The sequence below is a fragment of the Patagioenas fasciata genome, chromosome 1 (genome assembly GCF_037038585.1).
Source record: "Patagioenas fasciata isolate bPatFas1 chromosome 1, bPatFas1.hap1, whole genome shotgun sequence".
In the NCBI taxonomy this organism is placed as follows: domain Eukaryota; kingdom Metazoa; phylum Chordata; class Aves; order Columbiformes; family Columbidae; genus Patagioenas; species Patagioenas fasciata.
Window position 1 is genome coordinate 32,584,723 of NC_092520.1, and position 26,642 is coordinate 32,611,364.

The window sequence follows — 26,642 nt, forward strand, 5'->3', positions numbered from 1 at the left end:
ATGTCTAATGCACGCAAGCTGTCAGGGTCTGGCAGTAACCAGTCCCAACCAAAAATATGTCCCCTTGGGACCGGTTCATCAGATTCAAGCTCTGCTCTCACAGTGGAGAATGTGAAAAGGCTGGAAAAGGAGAACAAGACTTCTAAAGAATCTTTCAATAAGCAAAGAGTAGAAGATTATATTAAGCAGACTGATCTTGCTCGCTTCAGCAAAGAGACAACCAGGAAAACCAGCACAGAGCTTGTCCAGGATGCAGAGCCTGAAGGAGCCTCCTCATCCTTTATCACAAAGGAGAGCAAAAATAGCAAAGGATTTTGCAGGAAGATCTCTGAAGAAATTTCAAGGAAAGATAAGCTAATAACAGGTATTTTTCATCAATCCGCTAGACAGAAGGAGGGAGAATAAGACAGCTGACCTTTATCTTTTCTACGTTTCTGTTTGCATATGGTAAATACGAGTGTCGTGCATGGGCACCTAAAATGGTGATGGATTTTGAGGACCAACATGTGCCTGCCCTTCCCTGCCTGCCAGTGAGGGCTGAGGTTGTGCGGACCGCTGGGCTGTTTTGTACCATGTTTGGGGCAAAGATTTTGAGCTGTGAGAACATGGTAAGGAGAACCAGCACCCAAACCTGAATCCCAGGCAGAGAGCTCATCACAAATGCAAGGTGCTAGTCTAAGTGCCCTGGCTGGAAAAAATGGGATTTCACCAGTAATTTAAACAGGAGCAGAATGAAGCTGGGACAGAGCGTGACCAGAAAACCCACACATGCATTTTAGGCAGCACTTGTGAATTTCCAAGATGTTCAGAGTCCAAACACTGTGATTAATTTTGTTTGGAGCAACGTTGTTCTGTTGCATGTAAATGCTAGCAAATTAATATTAGACAATTCTCTCTCTTATTAGATATCTCAAGTTATATTTACTTTAATTTATATATACATATATACCCTCCTTTTAATAATATTATACAGCTCATTAAGCAATCCAGCCAATGTCCAGAAGCAGATAGCAGGGACAAAACCGTAGTTAATCCATGAAAAGGGAAACCTTCTAAGTTACAGGGAAAAAACTTTTTAAAGAATGGCAAGAACTTACCCCATTTCAGTTCTGGCTGCCTGTGGTGACACAACTCATCCCCTCTGCTTACAAGCCAGGACGTGGCTTGTGGCTGTATGTAGGACAGGGTGACAGTATAAATAAGGGGTTTAGAGGTAAGATTAGACTTTTTCCATATTTCTTATTTGAATACGCTATGAACATGCATTCCACCTGCTCTAGGAGAGCCCCTAGCACAACCTGCTTTAGCACAGCCAGAAATGCACAGCTGGCATGAGCAAGCCAGGCTAATCCTTGAAGTAAAGGGTTACCTGTTTCTTAGAGAATCCAGGCATTGGTCCTCCTCGGGGGCTGGCCACAGTAGTGTTTTGTGCTCATTTTTGCGTTTTTCTCAATGCAAATTTGGCAGCTCCCAAGAATGAGAAATGTTTGCAGACATAAGGTTTATTTTTGAAGAGCTTTCCATGTGGAAATCAACTATTCTTGGCAGGCATACACGTGAGCTGCATCCTTGAGGAAAAATCTGCTCCAACGAGAGGCTGAGCATCTGAAACAGCCACAACTGACTGGAATCAAATGCATGCAGAAACCTTGCTCAGTGCTATCCTAGGCAATTGCTTGTTGGATTTCCACATCACAATTTAAAATTCAGATGAAATATGAAGTTTCTTTCAACCTGTTTCAGTAGACTGCTAGTATTTAGGCACAAGGAAAATCAAATATGGGAATGCTTCATTAGGGACCCAGAGTGAATATTTAATATGTCTTCAAGAATTTGTACAGTACAGTGATTCGTGGGGCTTCTTTGGCCTTTTTCAATATCTTTTCACTGTTTTTCGTCTTTCATAAGAGTGGCTTATGTAATCTGAGCAGTAATCTTCATTTCAATGTTTTTTCTGGCTTCCTGTCACAGCTACGCCTCTCTTTTTTTTTATGTCTCTTATTCTTCCATATTTTCTTTTCCACCACCTCCCCTGCCACCCTACTGCCCTCCCCAAATGCTTCCATCTCCGTGCTCTTTCCCCAGACCTCTGAATGCCAATGGGTGCCTCTCATCTCTCCCACCACCTTCTGGATCCACCTGTCCTAAATCTCTCTCCCAGTCCCCACTGATTGTTTGGAAATAACTCCACTTGGGATGTTTGCACTGAAGTAGGTTGTCTAAATGCTGGTTTATCTGATAGAGCATTTGAGCTGAACTTTACAATTAACCTCGTAGCTGGGGGCTGCAATGAACCCCAGGTCTGCTGTGCTCTGCATGCAGATGGAAACGTGCAGCCTGTGGCCATTGAAATGATGCAAATCTGGAGGAGAAAAGTGCTGCCCTGACAGCAAACCCCCAGGGCACTTCATCTCACTGTACAAGGTGTTTGGGTCAAAATTCCCAGTTTCTTCCCCACTTTTGCAGCATCCTCACCTTCCCACAGAGGGGCAGCCCCAGTCTGCTCTGCCCCATTGTCCTTGTGCGGCCACACCAGCACAAACAGGGAAGGTAGAACACCCGAGGGAATATGCCCTTCCAAAGAGTCGGTAAAGAGACCAAAGCTGCTCACAGCTGAAACCTGAACAGAAAGGCAAAGTAAATTGGGTTGTAACTCTTGTCTCTTCCTCTGCAAAGCCTGCCCTCAGTTTCCAGCAACTTTTTTTACAGCTCATTTTTGGGAGCTTTTCTTCACTCTCCTGCAATTTATTATAACATTTAAACAGATGGGGGAAAATGTTCCTCATTAAGGTGGGAAGGTTTTATCTGAAATACAAAGTAATGAAATGGCAAGAAATCTCAAGGCAAGAAAAAAACCCTGCTGTTCTACACAAAAAGAGGACCTTTTCTTTTTTTAAAAGAAAGCTTTTTCTCTCCCCTCCAGCATTGGCGACAGACTCCCCATCAGCTCAGCCCACTGGCTCTAAGCCGAAGGAATCCAAGTAAGGAGAGTAATTGGTAACATTTTTCTATCTAATTCAGTCACGTTAGGCTGTATTTATGCCATATGGGGGTGAGCAGCAGGAACACCTAACAACTGGAGATTTACAGTATGCCTGAGACATCCACAGCCTGGCAGCCACTGCTGTCCCCCTGTTATTAATAAACTGGAAGTTATGTCTGTCCAAGTGGTTGTCTCTGGGCCCCTCAGCATTTGCTGTATTAAAAGGGATGCTTGCCAGCCTCTGCAGAGGTGTTGGTTTTTTTTTTTTCTTTTTTTTTGTTAGACAGATAAATTCTGTGCAGCATCTCTCAAAGCAGCTGCGATGTGTGATTTTTATTTTGCAGGCTGCTCTTCCAGCTGGGGAGGAAAGGGAGGTCTGATTCCCTAGCCACGGTAAATCAGTGTAATATCACCCTTCACACCACCGATGCTGCTGCAGCAACGTGGTTTTACATTGGCCGGGGATGTAGCTCACTCTTTTTGGCTGTCGAATATAAACGTTAGACATATCTAATCTTCCTTCCAGACAGAAAAAAGGGGAGAAAAGAGGAATTGAGTGCAGACGCTTGTCAAGAGACAAATTAAGACCAAATTCTTCTGCAGTGTACTTTAAACAGCACCCAGTTCATTGATAACATTCCTTCTATGAATATCGGAAGGATGTTTTGGCTTTTTTCCTTAGATTTTTAGAACATGCACTTGGCACAAAGGGAAGTGGATAAAAGGGGCTGTTTAAGGGAAGGCTGTTGTATTGCTATGTGAACATGCAGCAAGGTGGGTTTTTTTGTTATACGGTTATGAATTCATAACTTGCAGCCTGAAAGAGTGCAGGCTCTATTTCTTCCCCAGATTATGAAAATGTTACGGTCTAAGGTAAAACTTCTGTTGTTGGTATCAGGAGAAATCTGTCTTATGATTTCCAGGCTAACACAAAGTCACTACGCAAATGCAAGAAAAATGAGATTTCCAACCCATCTGGGAGTTTTGTGCCTTCCTGTGAGGTGCGGAGCTGCTGCTGTGGTAGATGGCCCGGGCTGTCCTTAAGGGACCAGCTGCGGTTTGGGGTACATGCAACCCACCTGTCACCAGGGGCTGCACCCCCAGCCCTCATGGGCAGGTTGCTTGGTCTGAGCATATCTTGCTCTCAAGCAAACACCAGCTTGACCTGTGGAACAGCATGAGTCACCCATCAACCCCCTGTTAACCTGCACATGGCCATTTCCTGGGCTCTACTGCTCATATGTAAGGTGGAGATGATGACATTTCGCTACCCCAGCAGAGCTCCTAGAGCAAACATGACGGAAGCACTAGAGCATCGCTCTTCTCCCTATTCCTTGAGTTTTCATCCACTGATGCATTAATTGGTGTGCACTGGGCCCAGAATTCTTTACAATTTGTAGGTAACTAATAAAAAGCAGTGATGTGTAAAGGCCTTGTTGAATTACTAATGCAGATAAATTAAAAAAAAAAAAAGATCAGAAGCCCTTCACTCCATCCTTTGAATCAGATCAAGTCAGGACCCAGCCACAATTTGGTTCAGCATCTTTTTTTTTTTCCATTTCCAAGGTCACATTCATCTTTAAATTAGTATATCACAGAGGTAATAAAAAAATTCTCCCTGTGTTACACAGATAGAAGCAGCTGGACACTTTGATAGCTCCGTGTTTTAAGCTTGGAACAATTTCATACCCTGCCAGACAACTTCAGGTGAAAGCTAAGAGTGGAAGGGGGTATGGAAAGCTGCATTTGATGCTGTGATAAGGGAGCCATGCAGTACTGGGAGATGCTGTGTCGCCCCGCAGAGCAGGTGGGGTCACCTAATACCATTTGTAGAACTGTGTAAGCTGAGATAAGCAGGAAAGCGATTTTAGAATCATAGAATCATTTTGGTTGGAAAAGACCTTCAAGATCATCAAGACGAACAATTAACCTAATTCTGGCACTAAACCATGTCCCTAAGAACCTCATCTACGCATCATTTAAACACCTCCAGGGGTGGTGACTCCACCACTTCCCTGGGCAGACTGTTCTAATGTCTGACTGATACAACCTTGTTTCATCCAGTGAACTAGAGGCAAGGAAAGCAGTAAGTCTACTCTCTGCACAGCTACTACTGAAATTCCTCGCCTATTTTTGGGTGCTGGCACTTACCCCTCTCTTCTCTGGTGCCCTCGGCTTTGCAAACATGTCTCTCCCCTCGCATGTTGCAGAGCCCTAACTTTTGCATCTTCTGAGGTAGGAATGATTTAAAGTCACTGGTGCTCCCTGCCCAGATTAATGCCACCAAGAGTCGCTGGAAGCTGCTGGAAGGGCTTGCCTGCTCCTAAATCACACAGCCCTCTTCCCTGCTGGCCGGGAACCACCTATGAGCATCCCACCTGGTGTCACCTCTTTGCAGACAGTGTGTAGATGGCTGTCCTGCCTCCTGTCACAGCAGAAGACACAACATGGAGGATGAGATGACCCAGACAGAGTGGAGCTATTCAGATGAGTCCCTGTCTTCCAGGGAGGATGGTAAGTTCATTTGAAGCAGCGCTGTCCAATAACCCCAGTATCCAGAATCATAGGTTTCTTTTTAAAGGGAGATTTTTGACATCTGTTTACTAAAAAAAAAAAAAAAAAAAAAAAAAACCCACAAAAAATAATCACAAAGTAGGCTTTATTTGGCAGAAATTTTGATTCGCTTGAAGCACTTTGACAAGGATAAATGCCTCTTGTTACCAATATCCTGAGTTCTGTTACTCTCCTATTAAGTAAGGTACTCTCCTGGTAAAGCCAGGGTAACACTGAGCACCTCACCTGATAGTACATCAGCTGATGAGCATCAAGAGTGCTCTGAGCCTGTACAAGCCCAGCCTGCTATGTTGAAGAGCAGGGATGAGTGGATTTTGCAGTGAGCTGTCCCTTGAAACTGGACTTTTTCTCCATCACCACCCTAAGCCATGACACTGGAGATGACGGGTGACACTTGCTGAGGTGGGAGGATGCCCAGAGGTGCTCAACCTCTCCAGCCCATGATGTGTCAGTGTGGGTTGTCTCAGTCAACAGAGATGGTCATGATCCAAAATGCAGGAATATTCTAATTTTCAGCTTCTTTATTTTAATAGGCCTCCTCAGGCTGATTAATCCCTCTCTTTTTGTCCTAAAACGGGGAGTGAAGTGAACTTCACCTGAAGTTCGTGAGTGTTTTGGTAATGCTGTCATTGTAGTCTATGGGTAAAAGCCATTCCTCCTCTCCTTGCCTCCTGCAGTCTTGAGGGGGTCCCACCTTGTTGCCACCAGCAAGATGGGCCTCTTCAAACATCCAGGGTCACTTTTCAATGCCAGCATCTCCTTGTAGGCTAACACAACTCCTCCATCTCCAACCATCCCAGTTCAGGAAGACATCTGAGGGCTTTCTGAACCATTCACAAACGTGATTGAAATCAATGACATTGATTTCCAGGGGCACATTAGACACCTAAATGTTTTAGGGGATCCTGGCCTAAGGGTTTCTCTGTGAGAGAAGCACAATGTTGTCACTAGGCTGCCTCAGCCCACAAGGGTTTATGAAATGCTTAGCTAGCAAAACAAAAAGCATTAACTTCTTGGCTACAGCTTTCTGCCAAAAGATAGGTAGGTCGTGCTTCAATGCAGATGTCTCGGGGAAAAAAATGTGCAGTGCATTAGAGAGCTGTGACTCATAGTATAATTATCCTCATTTCTCATAGTTTATTAATAATTTAAACCCAATCTTGGTGTTATTGATCTATCATTGAATAGGAGATTTATTTCAGATCTGTAGTCACTGAAGCAGTAAATTTAATCCCCCTTCCCCTCCCACCCTTCCATCCACTAAACTCACTTTATAACTAAAACATGATGTTTAAGCTGTTTCAATAATAGGAGAGGAGGAGAAGAGCTCCGAGGCTGTGGGTGGCAGGAGTAGCTTTAAGGCCACAGAAGACCAAGGTGAGTGGCACTAAGATTCTGGTTTTAATGCACCTTTTTTAACCAAATCATCCTCTGCACATGGTCTTAGGGATGCCAAAATGATCAAATGCTACTTGCTGGCATGTGCATCACAAACAGATCCTAAGCCAGTTTTACCTGTTTTCATCTGTGTTTGCTTGCCCGTTTCCACAGGTAATAATCAGTTTTGCATGAATCCCAGTTGTGGATCCCATTCCTACTCTTTGTCCTCTGGAAACATGGGCGTGAGCTCACCGAGGTAAAAGTGCCTGCAACAAATAGGCTGTTGCAAGGTCCACAAGCTCTTGAGCCCGATCCTAATCTTACTTAAACTGGCAAAAACCTGGAGCAGCTGCCTGGGTGTCCCTGGAGCACCATGAGTTTAAAATCAATTAAAGTGCATGGAGAATTAAGCCTACAAAGCTATAATGCAGAGACTCGTACGGCAGCGCTCACTTGGCTGTACCATGTATCTGATGCATTCACTAGTCTAAGCAGCAATACCTAGCCTATTAAAGGAAGTCAGGAATAGAAAACAGCATGCTTTACAGCTGTAAAGTGCCCAGAACAGTGATTTTTGTAGGCAAATGAAATACATTTTTATTAGGCCAATTCTAGTATACAGTTGGGGAGGAAAATGTGTTCTTGGCTGTACCAACTCTTGCCCAGGTCTGAAAGAAAGCAGCAAATGTGCCCAAATGCTCATCTGTTCTTTACTGTCTATATTAATGGATACAATTAAAGCTATAGCCATCCCCTGCCAGCACATCCTCACTGCTGTGCTTAGACTCTGCAGCTGGAATCACTGCAAGTGGGGGCTCTTGGCTGCAGCTGAGGTTCCTGCAGCATGGAAATGTTAGGCAGGACCAAGCTGTCACAACCTTGCTCTAAAAAGTAAACAAAACTCAGTGTAACCAGGCAGAGCAGATGTGTTGGTGAGGCAAAGCTCTGAGTGCACCCACCAGTGTACACTCTTAGCATATCTGATGTTTCTTGCCCAAGTGGGAGACATCCTTAGAGATGAACAGCAGGAAAAGAAAGCACAACAAATTCAGTGTAGTTTTCCAGAGGTATCATTAATTAAATAGTCACGGAGATGGGTTTTCCTTGGTTTGGGTTTGAAGGATTTTTGTTGTTTGGCTTAGGTTAACTAAATCTGAAATAAGACCAAGGAAATGCTCCTATTTCATTGATCCTGCAGGACAAGGGAACATTCCAGCAGTAACACATCGGGGTGCAGGTGGTGGGTGCTGCAGGGCTGTTGGGACGGAAGCAGAGCCAGGCAAATCCACAGCTGGAAATGCTGATGGACAGCTGGGTCCCTGTGACGTTGGATCCCTCCTCTCCTGCTGGGACCATTGTCATCGGTCGGTCACAACTCCTGCAAAGCCCAGGCTTGCTGCTATTAAATCTTTCCCTTTTGTGAGGCTTGAGAGAGTATTTGGTGAGATATCACCCAAAGGTGCGAATTCCTAGAAATTCAGGCTTTCCTGCAGTTGCAAAGCAGTGACCTCCCTTCCTGCTTCTCCTCATGAAACAGGTGTAGTGAGATATTTCAGGTACAGGTATCCATCACCAGTGCAAGTATGTTTTGAGTCCCCACTCCAGATTTGGTGCCTCTCTGAATACGTAACCCTTCCTCCCACAGTTCAGTCCTGCACCAGGCAATTATTATAGGAGCATATTTTCAGTACTGAGCAGACAAGTAGAGAAACTCTACTCTGCCACCCCAACTGGCACCTCTGAGAGGCTATGATGTTGCAGAAGCAGTTTTGCTCCTTTGTCCTCACGTTGGGGGGAAATTGTACTCTTCTGTCCAGCCACGGAGATGCTCTCCAGGGACACGGAGGTGCACCCTGAGCCTGGAGAGAACAAGGAAGAGGCAGCAGTTGAGGATGGAGAGCAGAATAACCAAGCAGGACTGTGTGAGCAAGGTACAGTGGGATATTTGGAATAATCATTGTCACTGTAAGATAAATCTGAGTTTTCTAGGTGTCTGCCATACTTTGAAAATCCCAGGCTAAACAAAAAACATTTTGCTTGTAAGAATCACTCAAGTATTTGAAGTCCTCCCTTTGCTGCTGTGGGTCAGAGATGAGCACTGTTTGGTGGCTGTGGAGGACAAGTCATCCTATGTATTCATGCAGGGCCATAATAAAAATGAGGACGGAAATGTGAATGGGAACATTTTTGTCAGAATACTAGAGTTAGTCTCTAGGAAAACGCCAAGCGGATGATTGGGAGTACTATCCTTAAACTGAAGGCTCACAGCCCTGTTCCTTCCATGGTTTTTCTCCTCAATTTCAGTGGATTTCAGTTCTACCACATCTCAGCTGGGTGGGACATGGGGTGTCGGAGACCGCAGGAGCCAACAGGAATATGTGGTTTGGAGAAAGAACAATTAGGAAAGGGGATGAAAGAAGGAAAACTGGGAATGTTAGAAAGACAGCGAGGAAATCTGATATTAGAGAAGGAAAATATATCAGTAGTTGTGGGGATTTGAATGAAAAACTAGAGAGGACAGACCCTAGGGAGGAGAGAAAAACAAGGATAGAGATTAGAAGAGAGGCAAAGCAGGGGGGATGGTGGAAAAATAGAAACTGGGACACAGAAAGGGGAGGTGGATATAAATTAGAAGCAAAACTTAGAGGAGGAGTAATTTAGCAAATTTGCAGAATGAAAACTGCAAATCAGGCTGTGAAAGAAAGACCTGGGACTGCAAAGCACTTCCTTTCTGTTTCTGGATAGAAAAGAGGAAAGCGCAGAAAAAAAAAAATTCTTGCTTTTCTTTTATTCTTTTTTTCGTGTTTTTTTTTTTAGTTTTTACCTTCACAACAAGCTTTGTCACACATTTGTTATGTAGAAAGGGGTTGCCTGGAGCAGGGGACATGTTCCATGGTGAGGTCTGCTCCAGCATTTTCTGAAATATATATCTGGAGAAGGAGGGGCACAATCGCAGAGTTACTGCCTGTGCTATCTCCCTTTGCCCACTCCAAAACTCTCAGTCTCCCATCACTGGGGTGCAGCAGCTTGAAATCTGCAGGACGATGAATTCCTGGACACCCATCTCTATGCCTTCCCCCGCCCTGCAGCTTGTTCCTCCATCCCTACTTTTGCTTGTCAGGCGTTTGTATAAATAGGATTAACATCTGCAGTTACACTTAGCTAGGTTGCAAATTACACAGGCTATCAAGCCTTGTGCTTCAGGGTATACACTGATTACCATCAGAGGGCCCAAAATGAGTTTTTCCAATAACAGAATATTGCATGATTGACTGGATACATTACGGGGCAGAGTGGATTAGCCTTTGCCATCAGTATCAGTTATATGTCATTACTACATCAAAGCACCAGAGGTGGGTGAGCCACTTCCATTCAGGCAGCATTGGAGGTGGCTGGGTCTGGAGGAGTAGGGCTGGTTGGTAAAACCAGCACTGATTTCTGAAGCTGCTTATGAAATGTGCCTGCAGCAAGCTGTGCTTCCTGCTTCTGCTCCTTGGGCTGCGTGCATTCAGACGGTCAGAGGAGCCTGCTCTCCTCTCCTTTGTCTGCTGGTGTATCCCAATTCCAGTGGAATCAAGAGATATCAGAGGATCTGGCACCCACTGTAACAGGAGGCTGGAAGGTATCCAACTGAAAGGTCTGCTGACCCCATCCTTACGGTGACTCCAGGGGCTTGTAAGAGGGGCTGAGGTCCCCATTAGCGCTCTATTAGGTATGAACAGTTTTGCCGACTCTCAGCTTTCAGTCCATCTCATCTCCTTCATCTTGGCAGCAAATGACTTTCTCATTTGAATGGAAGAGCCAAAATTGACAGAAAATCTAAAATAAGAAGCATAATTAGCAGCAAAACTTTTAATTCCCCTTTCTAAGCCATTTCTAAATGTGTTAATGCTTATTTATTGGACATGGCTTGACATTTAGACAGTTCTTTTTAATGCTAATAGGGTTGATTACCAGGTTGAATCCTACTGTTTTGAGGAAATGGCTGCTCAGTATTCAGAGCTGCCAAGCTCCCCCTGCACAGAAATACCCACCTTTCTTCACAAGAAATATGTATTATTCAGTGCAAATATATTAAAATCAGGCCATTGCAGGCATGAGGAGCCTGTTCCAGTGATACCACACCAGCAGTCCATGCACGAGGCGTGTGGCCATGGGGTGCCAGGTCTGCCTTTCTCTGTCTAAAAATTCCCTCCAGCTCCAGTGGAAGAGGAAGAGGAAAAGGAAGCCATCCTGTTTCCCCAGGTTGCAGCCAAGAGCTGGGGTTGCCCACCCTTGCCAACTTGCAGTTCGCATTCTATATTGAAGACTCTCATCTTCATCCCTGTCCTACACAGCCAAACACGGCAGGGACTCAGTCCTAATGGACATACAGGGGCAGAAATGTGGGTCGGGATTTTTTCCCATTACAGTCACTATCCGGTTGTTTTCTTCAGAGTTTGTAATGGAGCTTTTTGTACTCCCTTTCCTGCAGATCAATCGACTGGACAGACCTCTAACTGTCCTCCTGTTTCAACTTAGAGCATCACTGCTCCTTTGGAGCTGCTACAAAATGGCACAGGTGTCAATACGAGTAGAATTTGGCCTTACATTTCCTTTAAATTAGGTCTTATAGATGAAAAGTGTAAGTTTTCAGAAAATAAGTTTCACCTGCAGATTACCAAGCATATAATGTCAACACAACACTGCTTAGGGGAGGCAGCGGCCTCCAGAAATAGGGCAGGCTCTTAAGCCTGAGAGTGACAGCCTGGCTTGACAAGCTTTGCCAAGGGCTAGCCAAGTGTGAGGAGATTACCCTGATCTGGGGAACAGAGATACCTGAGCTCAGGAATTTCCCCCAGGGTGTGGTTACCTTATAATAGCCACTATTCCTCATCCTCATTTCTATCTGGAAAGGCAGTGAAAAGCAAGGCTCCTAGTTTGCGTCCACCAGCTGGAAAACAGCCAAGGCATGGCTTTTAATACAACCTTGGAAAAGTGCACAGGGACACAAATGTCCCCGTCATTAAGGTAGTGAGCTGTTGGCCAGAAGAGGCACTTAAAATCTTGTGGCAGTGGAGCATCCAAGTGTCTGTTTTATATTTACTGGGTGAAAACTTGAGTGAACAACTCAGATTTGGACTGACTGTTTGAGCCACTGTCGTACATTTTCTTTTTTTCAAACTCCTATCATTCACAGCTGGGCATTCTCTTTCAATGATGCCTTGGAATGATAAAATCCAAGATGATCCAGCCCAGGCTAGGGGGAGGTGAGCTGACTGTCATAAAATAGCCTTGTTATGAGACACAGTCACCTCCAGATCACATTTCCACCACACAGTGAGTTGCACATCAGAGGTCTGCATGGAGCACAAGGCACATCTTTTGCTTATCAACTGTGTCTCAGAATGACTTGGCCCCCAACTGAGGACTTGTAGAGAAGACTTACTTATCCATGCAGGAGAAGATGGACTGGACAGGCTTCCTCAGGTCCCTGACCTGGTGATGAGAGGAGGTGGTGTGAGCCAGTTTTTGCAGTGTGTGCCTTTTTGCTTTATGTCAGCGTGCCGGTTGGGGACAATCAGTACTCAGGTGGCTTTGTGCTTTCATTTGGTCAGTAAGGTCTGCTTCAGGGCTCCCATCAATGGCCACAGGGGTCACAGTTTTGTCTTCCACAGTAGGAGTATCCCATGAGAAGGAGTCCATGCTTTGAAAGTGGTTGGCTTATAGAGACTTTTGCTTTGGGAGCTAAAGGAAAAGGGGATTCACCTGCCTGCTGGTCTTGGTGAAAGGGTTTTTAAGCTGAAAATCATGCCTGCTGTGTGCAGGCTGAAAAGCCACCAAGCTGCTGTATCTCTGTGATGCAGGGGGCTTTGTCGGAAGCAGTAACAGGCTACATTTAAGCTGCTTTGCCTTAGTGGGAGACATGGCCTGGTATGAAAAGCAGGACATAGAGATGACCACAAAGGGTCAATCCTCAGAGTACATCTGGTGCAGCATCCTGCCCTGGACAAGAGCCAGCAGATGCTCAGGAAGCAATACAAAAATAGAGCAAACACTTGTTTATTCTTCCCAGAATATTCTCCACCTCCACTCCACAGTGCTTTGTGACTCAGGAACCTCCTGAGCTGTAGACACCGCCTCTGCATTTAATAGCCCTTGATGGATTCTTCTTCTATCAATTAGTTTACACCCTATTGAACCAACACAAACTTTAAACATCCACTGTACTCCATGACAAGGGGTGCCCACAGCTAAAAATCTCTTTTGTGTATTTGGAACTTGTCACTTGATAGTTTTCTTTGATGATCACTCTCTTCCTTTGAAGAGCACTGAATAATGTGAACAGCTGTTCCCCAGTCACACCACTCATCCCATCACAAAACTCAGTCATATTTCTTCTTCAATCATTTTTTCTTCTGAGATAAAAAGTCTTAATCTATTCAGTCACTCCCTGAATGGAGGCCTTTTTATACTTTTGATCATCTTCAATTGCCTGCCTCTGTAACTTTTCTATTTTTTCTGTATCATATTTGAGATCGGTGAATCAGGACTGCACAATAGTATTCAAGAGATGGGAGCCCACGGATTTATACAGCAGCATAATGATTTCCTCTGTTTTGCTCTCTCCTCCTTTCCTAATAATTCCTAGCTTTCAGTTTGCTTTTTTGATTGCTACTGGGTGTTGGGCTGACATTTGCATAGAGCTATCTATTATAACCTGAACATTTCACAGCCAAGTGGAAATAGACAGCTCAGAGCCCATTATTTTGTATGTAAAGCTAAGATTGTCTTTTTCTATGCACATCACTTTACATTTATCTATATCAGATTTCATCTGTGATTTTATTACCCTTTTATTCAGTGCCACAAGGGTCTTTCTGCAACTCTTCGCAGTCAGCCCTTTGCCTCAACCACCCTGAGTATCATCTGCAAACTTCTCTTCCTGCTTACTGCTATTTTGAGATTATTTATTAGTATTTCAAAAGCATGGGACTGTGCTTAGGTTAATTTAGCAGCTTTCCCTCTCAAATTTGAAGTGCCAGGTCCCAAGGAGAGGGAATAAATATAGTTTCCCAAGCTCATCAGTCGGTGCTCCTGGAGACGGGTGACGTTGTGCTGAGCCAACGCGTCTCCCTCTCCCCTTGCACAAATAGAATGGGGAGTGGGGAAGGATAATGCCGCTTGCTAGGATGTGTGTCTGACCTCTCCACCACACCGGACAGGGCCAGCGAGAGGCCCTGTGGTGGCCCTTCCTCCTGCTGAAGCTGTGTGCAGAAGTCCTGGGGCAGAGGGGGAGCAATGGATGGCAAAGCATTTCTCTGAGAAAACCTCCGCACAAAAAATTGTGAGACGTCACTTTGAATGAACAGGAGCTAACTGACAACTCTTCCTTGCAAAAAGCCACAGGGGAGCCTGTTGAGCTTTCCCAAGGGAGTCCAAGTCGAGAGTCAGATGAGGAGCCACTGTCCACGGGAGAAAAGCATGAGGATGATGAGACCGCAACTGACCTGTGCCCAGATGAGGTGAGACCCAACCAGTCAGTTAGCAAGAGAAACCAGAAATGAGCACTGATAAGAACTTTTCCAGCGGTGTTTTTTTCATTGCACCTTGCAGCAGTGCCAGCTGGGGTTCAGTGCCAGGCAGCAACAACAAGGGGCACTTCTTTCTGCGGGGGGCATCCTTGTTTGCGGGTGTAGGCTGGAGAGTTGCCACTGCTATTTATAGGCTGAGCAACATTCCAGAGCTGAAGGTGAGCACAAAATTAATTTGAATAAAGGAAAAAGAGGTGAGAAAGTGAACAACTTTGGTGAAGGGTTCCTTATCCCTGTCTATGGTGCACCTCAGGGCTGTGGGGTCACATGGAGCTTGTTTCCTTCTCCTTCCTGATCCCAGTAATTTTTTGTTGCTTCATTTAGAGCAAGGTAGTGCAGGATTTGCCAGCTCTCTGGCAAGATGCCTTCTGAAAAAGGCACATGGCTTCCAGAAAAATGCTCTGCAGAGGCAGCTTGATGGTCCTGCAGCTGCAAAAGGAGAAAGGAAGGTAGTGTCTCTTCTCTGATAATGGAGCAAAAATTTATCCAGAGGGCAGAGGCTCTCCCCTTGAAGAGACTTAAGCTTGAACATCAGAAAACCACTTGATGACAGAGGAAAAGAGCAGGCACCAGTTACAAATTGTCTCCTAAGTTTGTGTCTCCTGGGAAAAAAAAAAAAATAATGCTTCCATGTGGAAGAAAAACCCACTGGTTTCACAGATCCACAAAGCAAAACAGGAATTCAAGAGAAGACCAGTGGCAAATCCACTGATATTGCAGCCATCAACCCCCACCTCATCTCAGTGAGGAAAGTGCTCCAGCCACCTCAAACACAAAGCCACCAAAATGTACGGGTGCCATTTATTGGTCCTGGTGGCACCTGGGTTTGTGCTTCTGGCCAGCCCACCCAACCCCTGCATCACAGACGGCTGATGGAAGAAGAAAACCTATCTGTAAAGCAACCTGGTGCAAGACAGGATGGCTTTAGGTGACATGACTGATCACAGTAGAAGGCATTAGGATGGCCATTATAACAACTACAAAGAGTGAAAAGGCATTTAAAGCTAAACCAGACTTAAGCCACTTAAGCCACTTAAGCTAATCAAATGCTTCCATCACAAATGTTTTACAATTGCAGGGTTTTTTCCTTTCCAAAATGCAAAAGTCCTCATTTCCTTGAAGTCTCTCGGTATCAAGATTGCCTTAAAAACAGAGTGCATTTGGTTTTAAAAGGGGATTCTCAGGGGTTTGCTTCTAAAGAAGAAACAGGAGCTTTTTTTGCTCTTTTTTTCCACTTTCTCAGTGTTTCACAGTATGTTAAAGGAAGGACAGATCAAAATGTTGTTCACGTTTTCATATGAAAAACATCTATAACTTTCCATTGAGCTCTTAAGAAGGATGTGTAAACATGCCAACTGCATTAATTTGGGAGCGCAGATAATTAAATATAAACTACATTTCCTGACATTGTATATATACACATACTGAAAAGGAGTTCTGGTGTTACACTAGATGCAGTGGGTTTGGTTGCCTTTATGGGAACAGTACAGACTTTAGCCCAATTTAGCATTTAAAAAATTAATTATGCTGACGGTGAGTTTCCTTTGCCCTCTGAGGAGACCACCTGTATGGAAGACTCTGCAAAGTGCACCTTTTGCAACGCTCCTGAAAAGCCAATCCCGCCACTGGTGGATCTGAAGAAACAACCCCATAAAAATGTGAGTCCACCCATATCATGTAAGCATGTCTGTAACTTAAGTTTCTTCCTGGCAAAAAAGGGGAGTGACCACCCCACGGCAGGGGCAGAGAAGAAGGGGAGAGGCATGTGGGCAGAGGGATCTGGAGGGTGAGGAGGCCCATGGTCTACTGAGATGCGCCATGCCATCCCAACTGCTCCTAATGGTCATTGCACCCCACAGCTCTTTTGCTGCAGAAGATACAAGGAAGAATTTGAGACTGTCATTGAAGAGCTGATGAAGGAAGATGAAGTGGAGAAAGAGCTGACGAATGAAGATGAAATGGAGAAAGAGCTGACGAATGAAGATCAAGTGGAGAAAGAGCTGATGAATGAAGATGAAGTGGAGGAAGAGCTGGACATCACTCCATATGCTGACTTTTCCCAAGCTGAGCTGAGGAGCAACATCAAGGAGAAACTGCTGCAACAGTAAGGGACAGAGGGCAACCAGCCCCAGGCCCTGGAGGGAGGAGAAAATCCTCATCACCAGGTTCCTCCACTCTGATCCCAGGGAATTTCATTGGTTGGAACCTACTTACAGCGTTGTACTGTTGCCCATGTGCACCAACAAGCACTGAAGCATCTTCATGTCAATCCTATGATGGTATCACTGGGAGGAAAGATCCATCACCTGCCCTAGGTACTATGTGCTGAGTAGGCAATAGTGCTGAATGGTGCCAGAAAAAATGTTGGACCAATGCCGCCAAGGCAACACTTGCCTGAGAGTCCACATGCAGCTCACCTTCATCGTAGAGCCCTTAGGAAGGCACTGAATAGCTGGATGAGGAGGACCTAGAGCTGAGGTCTCAGCAGCCACCAGCTGCTCCATCTCTGCAATGTTGGCATTGGAGGTTTGTCATTAGCAGATTAGGAAGATCCCTAGCAATGTGGATGGGGCTACATGCTTTCTCAGATGGCAAAAGGTTTTCCCTGGTCAAATCTGGGGTAACTGTTCTCTCCCAAAAGACCCTGAGGTCATCTGACTCCATTCAGGGCCCCCCTCCTGCTGCACAGCCCCTTCACTCAATGATCTTAAGACTCTATGATCTTAAGGGTCTCTTCAAACAAAAATGTTTCTATGATTCTATGATTCACACATTCCCATCGCAGCTGCTTCAGTCCCCACACCCAGCAGCCTTGGTGGACATGGATGTGACTTCCCAGCCTCCTCCCAGGCTGTTCAGTGTCTAACTCCTCTTTTGCACCCCCAGGGACCTATCTTTCCCAGGGCACACCACAAGTGGCAATGGCTGGGGCACACTAGCCCCACCAAGGTGGGCAGAGACCAGATTGCATAAGTTGAGTTATCCATGTTTTTTTGCTCTTTCCCCTTTTTTTCGCAACATTTTGGTCCTTTGGATTGTGACTTGTAAGTGCCATCATATCTTCATGGGAATGACAGCGCACACTGAAATTTCCCTTGGGTACAGAGGAGCAGTGCAAGGTTTGAGTGCTACTCAGGCCTCCAGGTAGGACCTGGCCTGAGCATTTTGGGTAGGGTCTGTGTTCTGTCTCTGCAGGTGTCAGCAGCATACGTGATGCAGTGGTTGGTCCTATCGGCCACACAAGCTGAGCTTTGCACTGAGAGACTAGAGTGGCAGTCAGGGGCACAACATGTAGGTAGAGAAAGACAAGGTGCCCAGCCACATGTGTGACGAGTGATGTGGGCAGGACATCCCAAAGGCTGGGGACTCACCGCACCTGTGCAAGCACATACCCATGCCTCCCCAATCACCTTCAGCTCCCCTTGACAAAAGGGCAAGGAAAGAGGCATTTCTACAGCACAATTAATCAAATCTGCAATGAGATGGATCTCCTGTATCTCTTCTTTAGCTATAAAAGATATCTGTGGTGTCTATCTCATATACAGGCATCTGCATTGCTTCAGGTGAATCCTGATATAACATCCCATGATACTTGTTTTCCCTTAGATTACATGTGTAGTGTCATTAGCCAACAATTTGATTTTATTTCTAACTTCCCTTTTTTTGATCTTAGCTTGCATGAAGGAGGCTTTGAGAACCACAGGGAAATACTTCGGCTGTATCTGAAGTTTGTTACTGGTATGTACCTTTGCTAGTGAGTTGTTGTCATTGCTGGGCCTGATCTGGGGCCAGAAGCACATGACAGCTTCAGTGCACCTAGAGGAGCAGCAGCATTTTGTGTACTAAAAGGTGCCATAATCCTTATTTTGACTGATCAGAGACATTCATAATTTTTCAAAACATGGATCTGCATAGCTGCCTGCCTACAAGGCCTGTCATCTCCGAGCTGTATGTCCTGTGGTTGAGAGGTACAGAAAATTGTATGGAAGAGACTTGCTAGTTCATGTCAAGTCTATCCATTACTATAAGTAATTCTTAGCTGTTCATTGGTGTGATGTTTTGGTTTTTTGAGCAAGGAGATCCCTTACATCTCTTAGGAAAGCCATCCTGCAGCATCACAGAGCCTACCCCATCCTAGATTGGTTAAATTTTCCCTTTCCAGTTATTTGTACTCAAACAAAACAAAGGAGACAAAAACTCCTCAATACCTCCCACCATCCCCTCTCCTTTCCAAATAATCCATGATGTGAGGCTTGGAGAAACAGAGATGCATTGTCTTTTCCTCAACAACAACCTTCTAAACATTTTTAAGGGAACAGCATCTCATTCAGACTCTCAAAACAAGAGGAAGGCACTGTCAGACCAGAAACCACCCCTTTCAAAAAACACCAACCAACATCAGCATCTCCAGAAGACCTCCTGGAGCTGGACAGTGATTTTGTTGTGGAGCACTTAAAGGTGGGTGTAGCTGGTGGGATCTCTTCTTGTTGCCTTTCAGGCAGGGACTGCAAAGAGCTGCGTAGTGTTGGGTCTGCTTATATCCTGTGAGACTCCCGCGGTTCCAGTCAAGCACATTTCGATATCTCCTAAGAGATACAGAAAAGATCCTGATTCAGCAAAATGTTAAAATGATTATTAGTGGGTGCACTAAACTGATGGGACATACCAACCTATGACTTAGTTGGGTGTTCATGGCTGAGGTGGAAAGCTGAGCCTGGTGTCCCTGGGGTTTTAATGAGGTGCTGAGTGTGTACAAAGGATTTTACTTACAGAGCATCTATGCAGCTTGAAGGCTGTGGTCCTCAAATCAGTGATCCCCCCCAAGTCAGTGATCCCCACCCGTACTGGAGCCTCAGACCCTGCTCTACTCACTTCCATACCACTCATCTCACCATCCAGACCAGGCTGCCCTACCCAAACTGCCTGGCAGGGTCAGATCCAAGCTTCTCAGCTAGGAATCACTGGAGCAGTGCTCCTAGACCCAGGCTAAGCCTCAATCCAACAATTTAACAGCACAGGCCAAAGCTTTACAGGGTCCAGGCAGCCTTGACTTCAGCAGTAGGGATGTCACCGCTGTGTCCAGCAAGGGATGGGGTGTCCCGCCCCAACCCAGCTGTCATGAGCTCCCCAGGGCCTGTTGTCCCAGCCCTGGTGACCCTGGGAGGACAGACACTGGGGGTCTGCTCCATCAGCCAGGGACTGGATGGGATGTCCCTGCCAGCTCAGCCCCCCCCAGCGGGGCTCCTCTCTTCCCTCCCCTGCCTCTCCTCTCTCTTCCCAAACCAGACAGCACTGCAGTTTCTGCAGGTGTGCAAGAAAATTACCTGTGATTTATCACACAATCAGTGATTTTGTTGGCTTTTTTATTTTCCACATAGAAGCACATTATACTGCTCTCCCCTTCCGAAATATAAGGGTAGCAAATACTCCTGCCTGGGACCATCTGTCTTTTTAGCCTCATAAAAAGCCTGAAAAATGGAAGCAGGAACAGAATCATTGGTTTGTTGCTTTTTTGTTCCCCTTCATCTCTCACAGCCAGGAAGTAATTCTTAGCTATTCTGCAGAGCCAAAACCTGCATCTTCAGGTTAGGAATTAGTGCTGCAGTTACAGCTAGAGTCAACCACTTCACGTGTATGAAATGTCTCCACCTGGGAGCTGCTGCGGACAAGACCCGTTAGTCCATGTTGGACAAAACTCAAGCACAACCCCTTTCTGCACATGAGAATTAGCTGCTGCTTTTAAATATGGTGTTAAAAAACAACAGCAAGGTCTCCTCTCTTTCCCCTCTCCCAGCTGCTCTCTGTTCTTCCCCAAGAAGCAGGTGATAATGCTGCTTATTCCTATTAGAAAGCACAAAACCCAGCTCCCTTGTAATGCTGGGAGCAAAGCCCATAGTAAAGAAATGTTTCTGTTTTGCATGTCAGTACATGGCAGGATAAATTGTGTGTGTGACGGAAAGAGGGTTCTTAGCAAATTATATTGTCAGAGAGCAGCTAATAACATAAAATAAGAAGAGCTGAGCTTTGTACATGAAATGCAAAAACACAGAATTGAGAATGAGTTTTCCTCAGTTATTTAAAAGGGTTTAATAAAAAAGTAAGCAAACAAACAAACAAAAACAATTCCAGGGGCAAAGAATGTGGCGGTGTGGCTTGTCGGTGCTCTGGGGTTGTTACCAATGTGAGAAGAGGGAGACTTGTGGCAGAGCATCGCTATCTCCTGTGTCTGGACAAGCATCCCCACAGCATTCCTCCAGCCCCCTGTCTGCTTCTTACCTCCTTGATTTTGCTCTTGCAGCACTGCTGCTCTTCTGAGCCCACAAGACGATGTTATCCTGATGGACAGACGTTTTTTCTCCTGTTCCCAGATGGAAGTGGTCAGGTTTAGTATCCACCAGCAATGGCACTCGGGTGGGGAGGGCAGCCGCAGGAGCACTCTACCTCCAGGTGGGTCACTATCACCTTCCTTCCTGGGGTAACCTGCCTCAGCCTCTTGGGCCAGCTGTGCAGCTCAGGCCACTCTTAGAAAGAAATGAGGTCTACGGAGGTGGTTGGCTGTGTGAAGGGTGGTGGAGGAGGTTTGGGTCATGTCCCCCAGACACTGTTCCATAGAATCATAGAATCATTCCGGTTGGAAGAGACCCTCAAGATCATCGAATCCGACCATAACCTAATCACAACTGTTTTCTTTCAAAGTATGCTTTCTGTGGGCTTTCTATTTCTTTCCTTACCTGTTTCTCAGTTATCCATCAGGCAACGTGGCCATTCTCATCATGTTCTCTGAGGAAGCCTTGTTTACCTATTACATCCTGGAGGACAGCAAATACCCAAGCATCAGGGCCGTCTTCGGGAGCCACGGCTATGGGGTCTGTTCCTACCCTGATGGACATCTCTGGTAAGTGCAAGCCCAGAGGGGACACCATGCCCTGGCTCAGCCCCAACCCACCCCAGTGGCACCCAGTGGCTTAAAGTCACCCGAAAAGCATCTTCAGTTTTTGTTCCAGTTTGATTTTTTCCTATGTGAAAGTGCATGGAAAGGATGGAGGGTTGTGCTGCAGCCCACCAGAGTGGTGGCTTCTCATGTTGTGCACCAAGGCACCAGGTGCTGGCAGCATGGATGGAGAGAGGGCACTTGGGTATCTTCCTATCTCATTTGCCAGTGACACCTGCCCAGACACCCTGGCATGAGGATTGATTTTGGTGAAGCTTAATCACACAGCCATGGAGATGGCTTGGTCCCATTATAGTACAGGGATGAAGGCATATCATCTTTACCTGCTTCTTATGGAGCCCCAGGTGGCCTCGCTGAAAAAAACATGGGCTTATCATCTGCATACAAGAGCAAACTTCAAAAGCTGGAGTTGGTTAGCTTGAGGTCAACATTGCTTTTGATTTGTTTCTCCTGTCCAGTGAGTGTACCTCACTAAACGATGACTCACGTGACCAATTTCATAGAATAGTTTGGATCTGAAGGGACTTTCAAAGCTCATCTTGTCCAATCCCCCTGCAATGAGCAGGGACATCTTCATCTAGGTCAGATTGCTTGAAGCCCTATCCAGCCTGGCCTTGAATGTCTCCAGAAATGGGGCATCTGCCACCTGTCTGGGCAACCTGGGCCAGTGTTTTACCACCCGCATTGTAAAAATTTTCTTCTTCATGTCTGGCTCAGATCTCCCCTCTTCTAGTTTAAAACCATTACCCCTTGTCCTGTCCCAACAGGCCCTGCTAAAAAGTCTGATCCCATCTTTCTTACAGGCCCATTTTAAGTACTGAAAGGCCACAATAAGGTCTCCCTGGAGCCTTCTCTTCTCCAGGCTGAACAACCCCAACTCTCTCAGCCTGTCCTCACAGCAGAGCTGTTCCAGCCCTCTGGTCATTTTTGTGGCCTCCACTGGACCTTTTCCAACAGGTCCATCTCTTGACATGTTTAAATACTTTACCTTCCTTCTGGCCGCAAAACATGGTTTCTACAGTGTAACCCCAGCAAGTATGTCTGTTTAATTGTGGACAATTTTGAGGTAAGTCCTGCTACATTTTCACACCTACAGGAAGCGTATTCTGGACAGAGGTAATGGATGTCTTTCAGTAAAAACTGCTTGTGTTCGAGTGACCAAATACTAATTTCAGATACCCCACCCCCCAGCCTCCAAAGCTTTCCTTCAGAAAACCAGGAACTGGGGGAATCAGTAAATCCCATCGCTATTTTACAAGTCCTCCCTGTGTTCAGAGTAATTAATGGACATCTTAAATGTCTAACTGGCTATTACAAATCATTTGAAACAGCTTTTGCAGTGATGCTTCCATCAGACTCCTGCAGTCCTACCGTTCGCCTGCAGACACACTGGTCTTTCATCCATCACGCAGCAGCCAGGTTGCTAGAGCCTGGCACCAAAGTGATCCCAGCAGCACTAAACCATTGCCAACCCCATTATGGGGCTCTCCTGGCCCTGCTGGACCACACGCTCCCCGTCGGCATCAGCCACGTGCTGGCTGCCAGCTTAGCACCAAGCTGGGGTGGGCTGGTATGACCCATCCACCCTCCCCCAGCAGCCATAAATTAAGGGCAATGCTAAGTGGCCACTCTGATATTTATTAAAATGATATAATAGCTTTGGTGAGAGGAAAACAGAAAACTGACAGGCTGTGGGTAGGTTGTCTGTCCCGCATATGGATGGGTTCAGGCTTGTCTGTGGCCAGCGCTGTAGCACATGACTGCTGTGAAGTTACATATTGTTTTTTCCTGGGCTTTTTTTTCCGCTTTTTCTGAGCTGCAGCACAGGGTAATGCTGGGGGAGTCTGAGCTGCTCTCACAGCCCAGTGAGAATCAGCTTCTTCACACTTAGGCAGGAAAAGCTCAATGTAACACACTCCATGAATGATAAAAACAACTCACATACTACAGCTGGGGGATGCTACAGTACCCAGTGTCCTCCACTCAAGCTGCTGGGAGATGGGCAGTACCACATGCTGCATTTCTCTCTCCTTTGTAGCTTTGCAAGGACATTTCCAGAACCCAGCCACGTGCATGACCACATATGCACGCACGGAGGATCTGTTTTTAGCATAAAGGTTGACAAATTGAAAGAAGTTACCATGTCCAGGGAGGTATAGATGTGCAAAAGGAAGAGCGGGACTCCCACACACACACACAGAGCCCACAATCCACCTGGGGGCTTTCTCTGTCCTTCAGGGACTCTTTGTTCTCCCAGGGGTGAAGCAACTTCTGTGACATGTTTCTACTGTAGAACAAAAGCTATTACTAAAAAACGGACTAAACAGGCTAGACACAAAGAGGGTTTTTTTACAATCAGGGTGGTAAAATACTGGCACAGGTTGCCCAGAGAGGTGATGGGTGCCTCATCCTTGGCGTTCCAGGCCAGGCTGGATGGGGCTCTGAGCAAACCGATCTAGTTGAAGATGACCCTGCTCATTGCAGGGGGGTTGGACTAGATGAGCTTTGAAGGTCCCTTCCAGCCCAAACTATTCTGTGATCCTATGGTTCTATGAAACCGTCCCTGACTTGATGCATCAGGTCCCAGCAGCGACTCTTGGATGGCAAAAACAAGAAGTCTGATCCAAATGCAGACGAAAGATGGCATTTGGGACCAGGAAATCATTTGCTCTGGATTCACCCAGCTTCGCATTTGTCCCCAGGGCCGCCCTGAACCCCTGCACTGGGATCTGCTTGGACCAGCCAGGGACCAGCCAGAAGCACTGGAGGTGGCATGACTTCAGCCACCACACTCACAGCCCTCCTTTCCAGTCCATCACAATGCAACTGAATGACCACATCACCATCAGAATCCTGGCTCAGGATCAAATTGCCTTATCGTTTGCCAACCAAAGCAACTGCATCCGTTTCAACGTGGGATCCTGGCTCAAGGTGAGCACTTGCTGTGGTCGCCCTGCCCAGTTAGATCCTGCGTACCAGCTTCTGGTAGAGCAGCAGCAGGGAAACCACACAGTGGAGATAAGTTTGGGGTTGCTGCACTAGCCACAAATTTTCATGTGGAAAAATCACCGTTCCATTCAAAAGCAAATTTCCTGCTGTGTGAATCTTAATGAAATTCCCTTTCAGGAAAGCATTTAGATAAGATTGAAATGCTGTCGCTGAAAGTTAAGAACAGCACATCTCACAAATTCATTTTGAACCACTAGTTCTTTTCAAAACATTTATATTAAATGTCAATACAAACACAAAGCTCCTGATTTTATCTAAACAGCATTTCACTTAACTTAAAACAAGCATCTGGGGAGAGTAGCACTAAAATCCTTTGGTATTTGTTGTTGCTCAGGTTTTCCACCTCCAACTCTTTCTTGGAGGTGGAAATGTAGTTCTGGCCAGGGCTCAGTCCTGTTCGGTGCTGGTGTGACTGTCCCAGCCTACTCGTGGGCATCCCTGTCCTCCCCTGGGTGCAAACACGACTGGTCAGCTCTGAAATGCAGGTGACATGGCACTGGGAGCTCATGCTTAGCTGGGGGATGTGCTCTCAGGGTGAAGGATTTGAGTTGTCTTCTCTGGTGCCAGCACAAACCAAATGTTGACAGCCCTCATAGCAACAGTCTGTATGTGGCCAAAGATGTATTGCTAACGGAAACAGACACCTGGGGGACCTATTCAGAAAGGCAGCAACAGCTCCAAGTCAGTATGTGGAACCATAAGACACTAGCACCCGCTCTTCCACCCCAAAATTGAGACTTCTTCTCAGGACCTATTACTACGTTAGGTAAGGAAGTTGTCTTCCTCACCCCACTGCTTTGGGGCAGCCCATTCCCAGCAAGGGAAGCTTGAGCCATGAGTTTAGCTCCTCAGTCCTTTCAGACACGCATTGGAAGAGGATTACCTCCAAAGGGGAGCCATAGGGTTAGCATGCTCCATGGGCCTGGAGGGAACAGGCAGCCTGGACACGCTGCATAGGTAAGCATGAAAGGTGGGGTTAAAAGGGATGTTCTCCTGCTCCACCTCCCTTCACGGGGGTTCAGGATTAATTCTCTTTGCTTTGCATGGGCTATCTTTGCAGTTGAAAGACCCAGAGACAAGTCACCTACTTAAGTGGCCAGAAAGCAAAGAGGAGCTCTTCCTTCAGTCTAAAAAACTTCAACTCAGGAACCTGCTGTCCAAAATACAGAGAGTGTTGAAGTACTTTTGGCAACCCCTCCCTCAGTGATATCACTCCTCATGTTTCATCATCTTCTATCTGCATGAAATACTGAAATGAAGATATTAAGACTCACAGCAAGCAGTTACATCAGCATTTCATATCAATGTTCCCTTCATCAAGGTGGTAAGAGTCACTTTGTGATGAAAATAAAGCTTCTTTGTTCAAGCTCACAATGCATATCTTCCTGTACATCGGGTCCCTGTAACAACAAGCCCGTCTCGTTTAAAAGCACTTGATGGATCATCATATGATCAGTGGGGTTACACACTAGATGTGCAGCACTGTGAAGGAGGAGACGGTTTCCTTCCTGCAGCTGATGAACTGGACTTTGGGAGCTTGTCATACCAACCATGACCAATGACCCTGCTTTGGCCCTCAGCCAGAGACACCCGTGCTGGTGGAGAGGTGTTGAGGAACAGCAGCTTGGGTACAGGGACAATCCAACAGAGAGGGAAGATAAGGCACCTCTTGAGTGTCAGCGCTCCAGATGGTGGTGGATGGTCAGTCCCGTGGCTTAGTGGCATGGTTGGCCATCGCTGAAAGGGGCCAACTGGTATTTTTTTGTTCTATTCAGATGCCCTTATTTCAAAGATCTGATTTGTTCCACAGCGTTGGCTTGGTTTTAGGGTTCAGTGAGGATAAAAATGCACAAGAGTAAGAGAAAGCAGCATACCCTGTTTCCCCAAAAATAAGACCTACCCTGGAAATAAGCCCTAGCACGATTTCTCAGGATTTTTGAGGGTGCTTGAAATACAAGCCCTACTCCAAAAACGAGCCCTAGTTACCGTTCATTTAAAAAGTCAATTTAAATAGTCTCCAGGCAGCTATACATGTAAAAAGGTAATCAGTTTTGGAGCAAAAATTAATGCAAGATCCTGTCTTATTTTCAGGGAAACAAGGTATGTAGACACATGGCTGGATCTACCTGCAGTCACCACCTGAGTTGCTTCAGCAGCACAAATGTTTTCC

At 45.9% G+C, this 26,642-nt stretch overlaps 1 protein-coding gene across 1 annotated transcript; it reads left to right on the forward strand.

The window, feature by feature from the left end:
- ERICH6B (glutamate rich 6B) lies at positions 1-25,760 on the forward strand. Its single transcript, XM_065836960.2, has 14 exons — positions 1-364; positions 2,924-2,981; positions 5,382-5,497; positions 6,854-6,934; positions 8,755-8,868; positions 14,321-14,442; positions 16,068-16,169; positions 16,371-16,615; positions 18,185-18,249; positions 18,824-18,969; positions 20,810-20,898; positions 21,254-21,406; positions 24,166-24,394; positions 25,533-25,760. The coding sequence occupies exons 1-14, from the start codon at positions 1-3 to the stop codon at positions 25,677-25,679; spliced, it is 2,031 nt and encodes a 676-aa protein (XP_065693032.2). The 3' UTR covers positions 25,680-25,760.
- The last annotated feature ends 882 nt before the right edge of the window (positions 25,761-26,642 follow it).

Coding starts and splice junctions, on each gene's coding strand:
- ERICH6B (XM_065836960.2), top strand. CDS start 1: ATGTCTAATGCACGCAAGCTGTCAGGGTCTGGCAGTAACCAGTCCCAA. Junction 14,443..16,067: donor CTGACCTGTGCCCAGATGAG/GTGAGACCCAAC, acceptor TTGCCCTCTGAG/GAGACCACCTGTATGGAAGA. Junction 24,395..25,532: donor ACGTGGGATCCTGGCTCAAG/GTGAGCACTTGC, acceptor CTATCTTTGCAG/TTGAAAGACCCAGAGACAAG.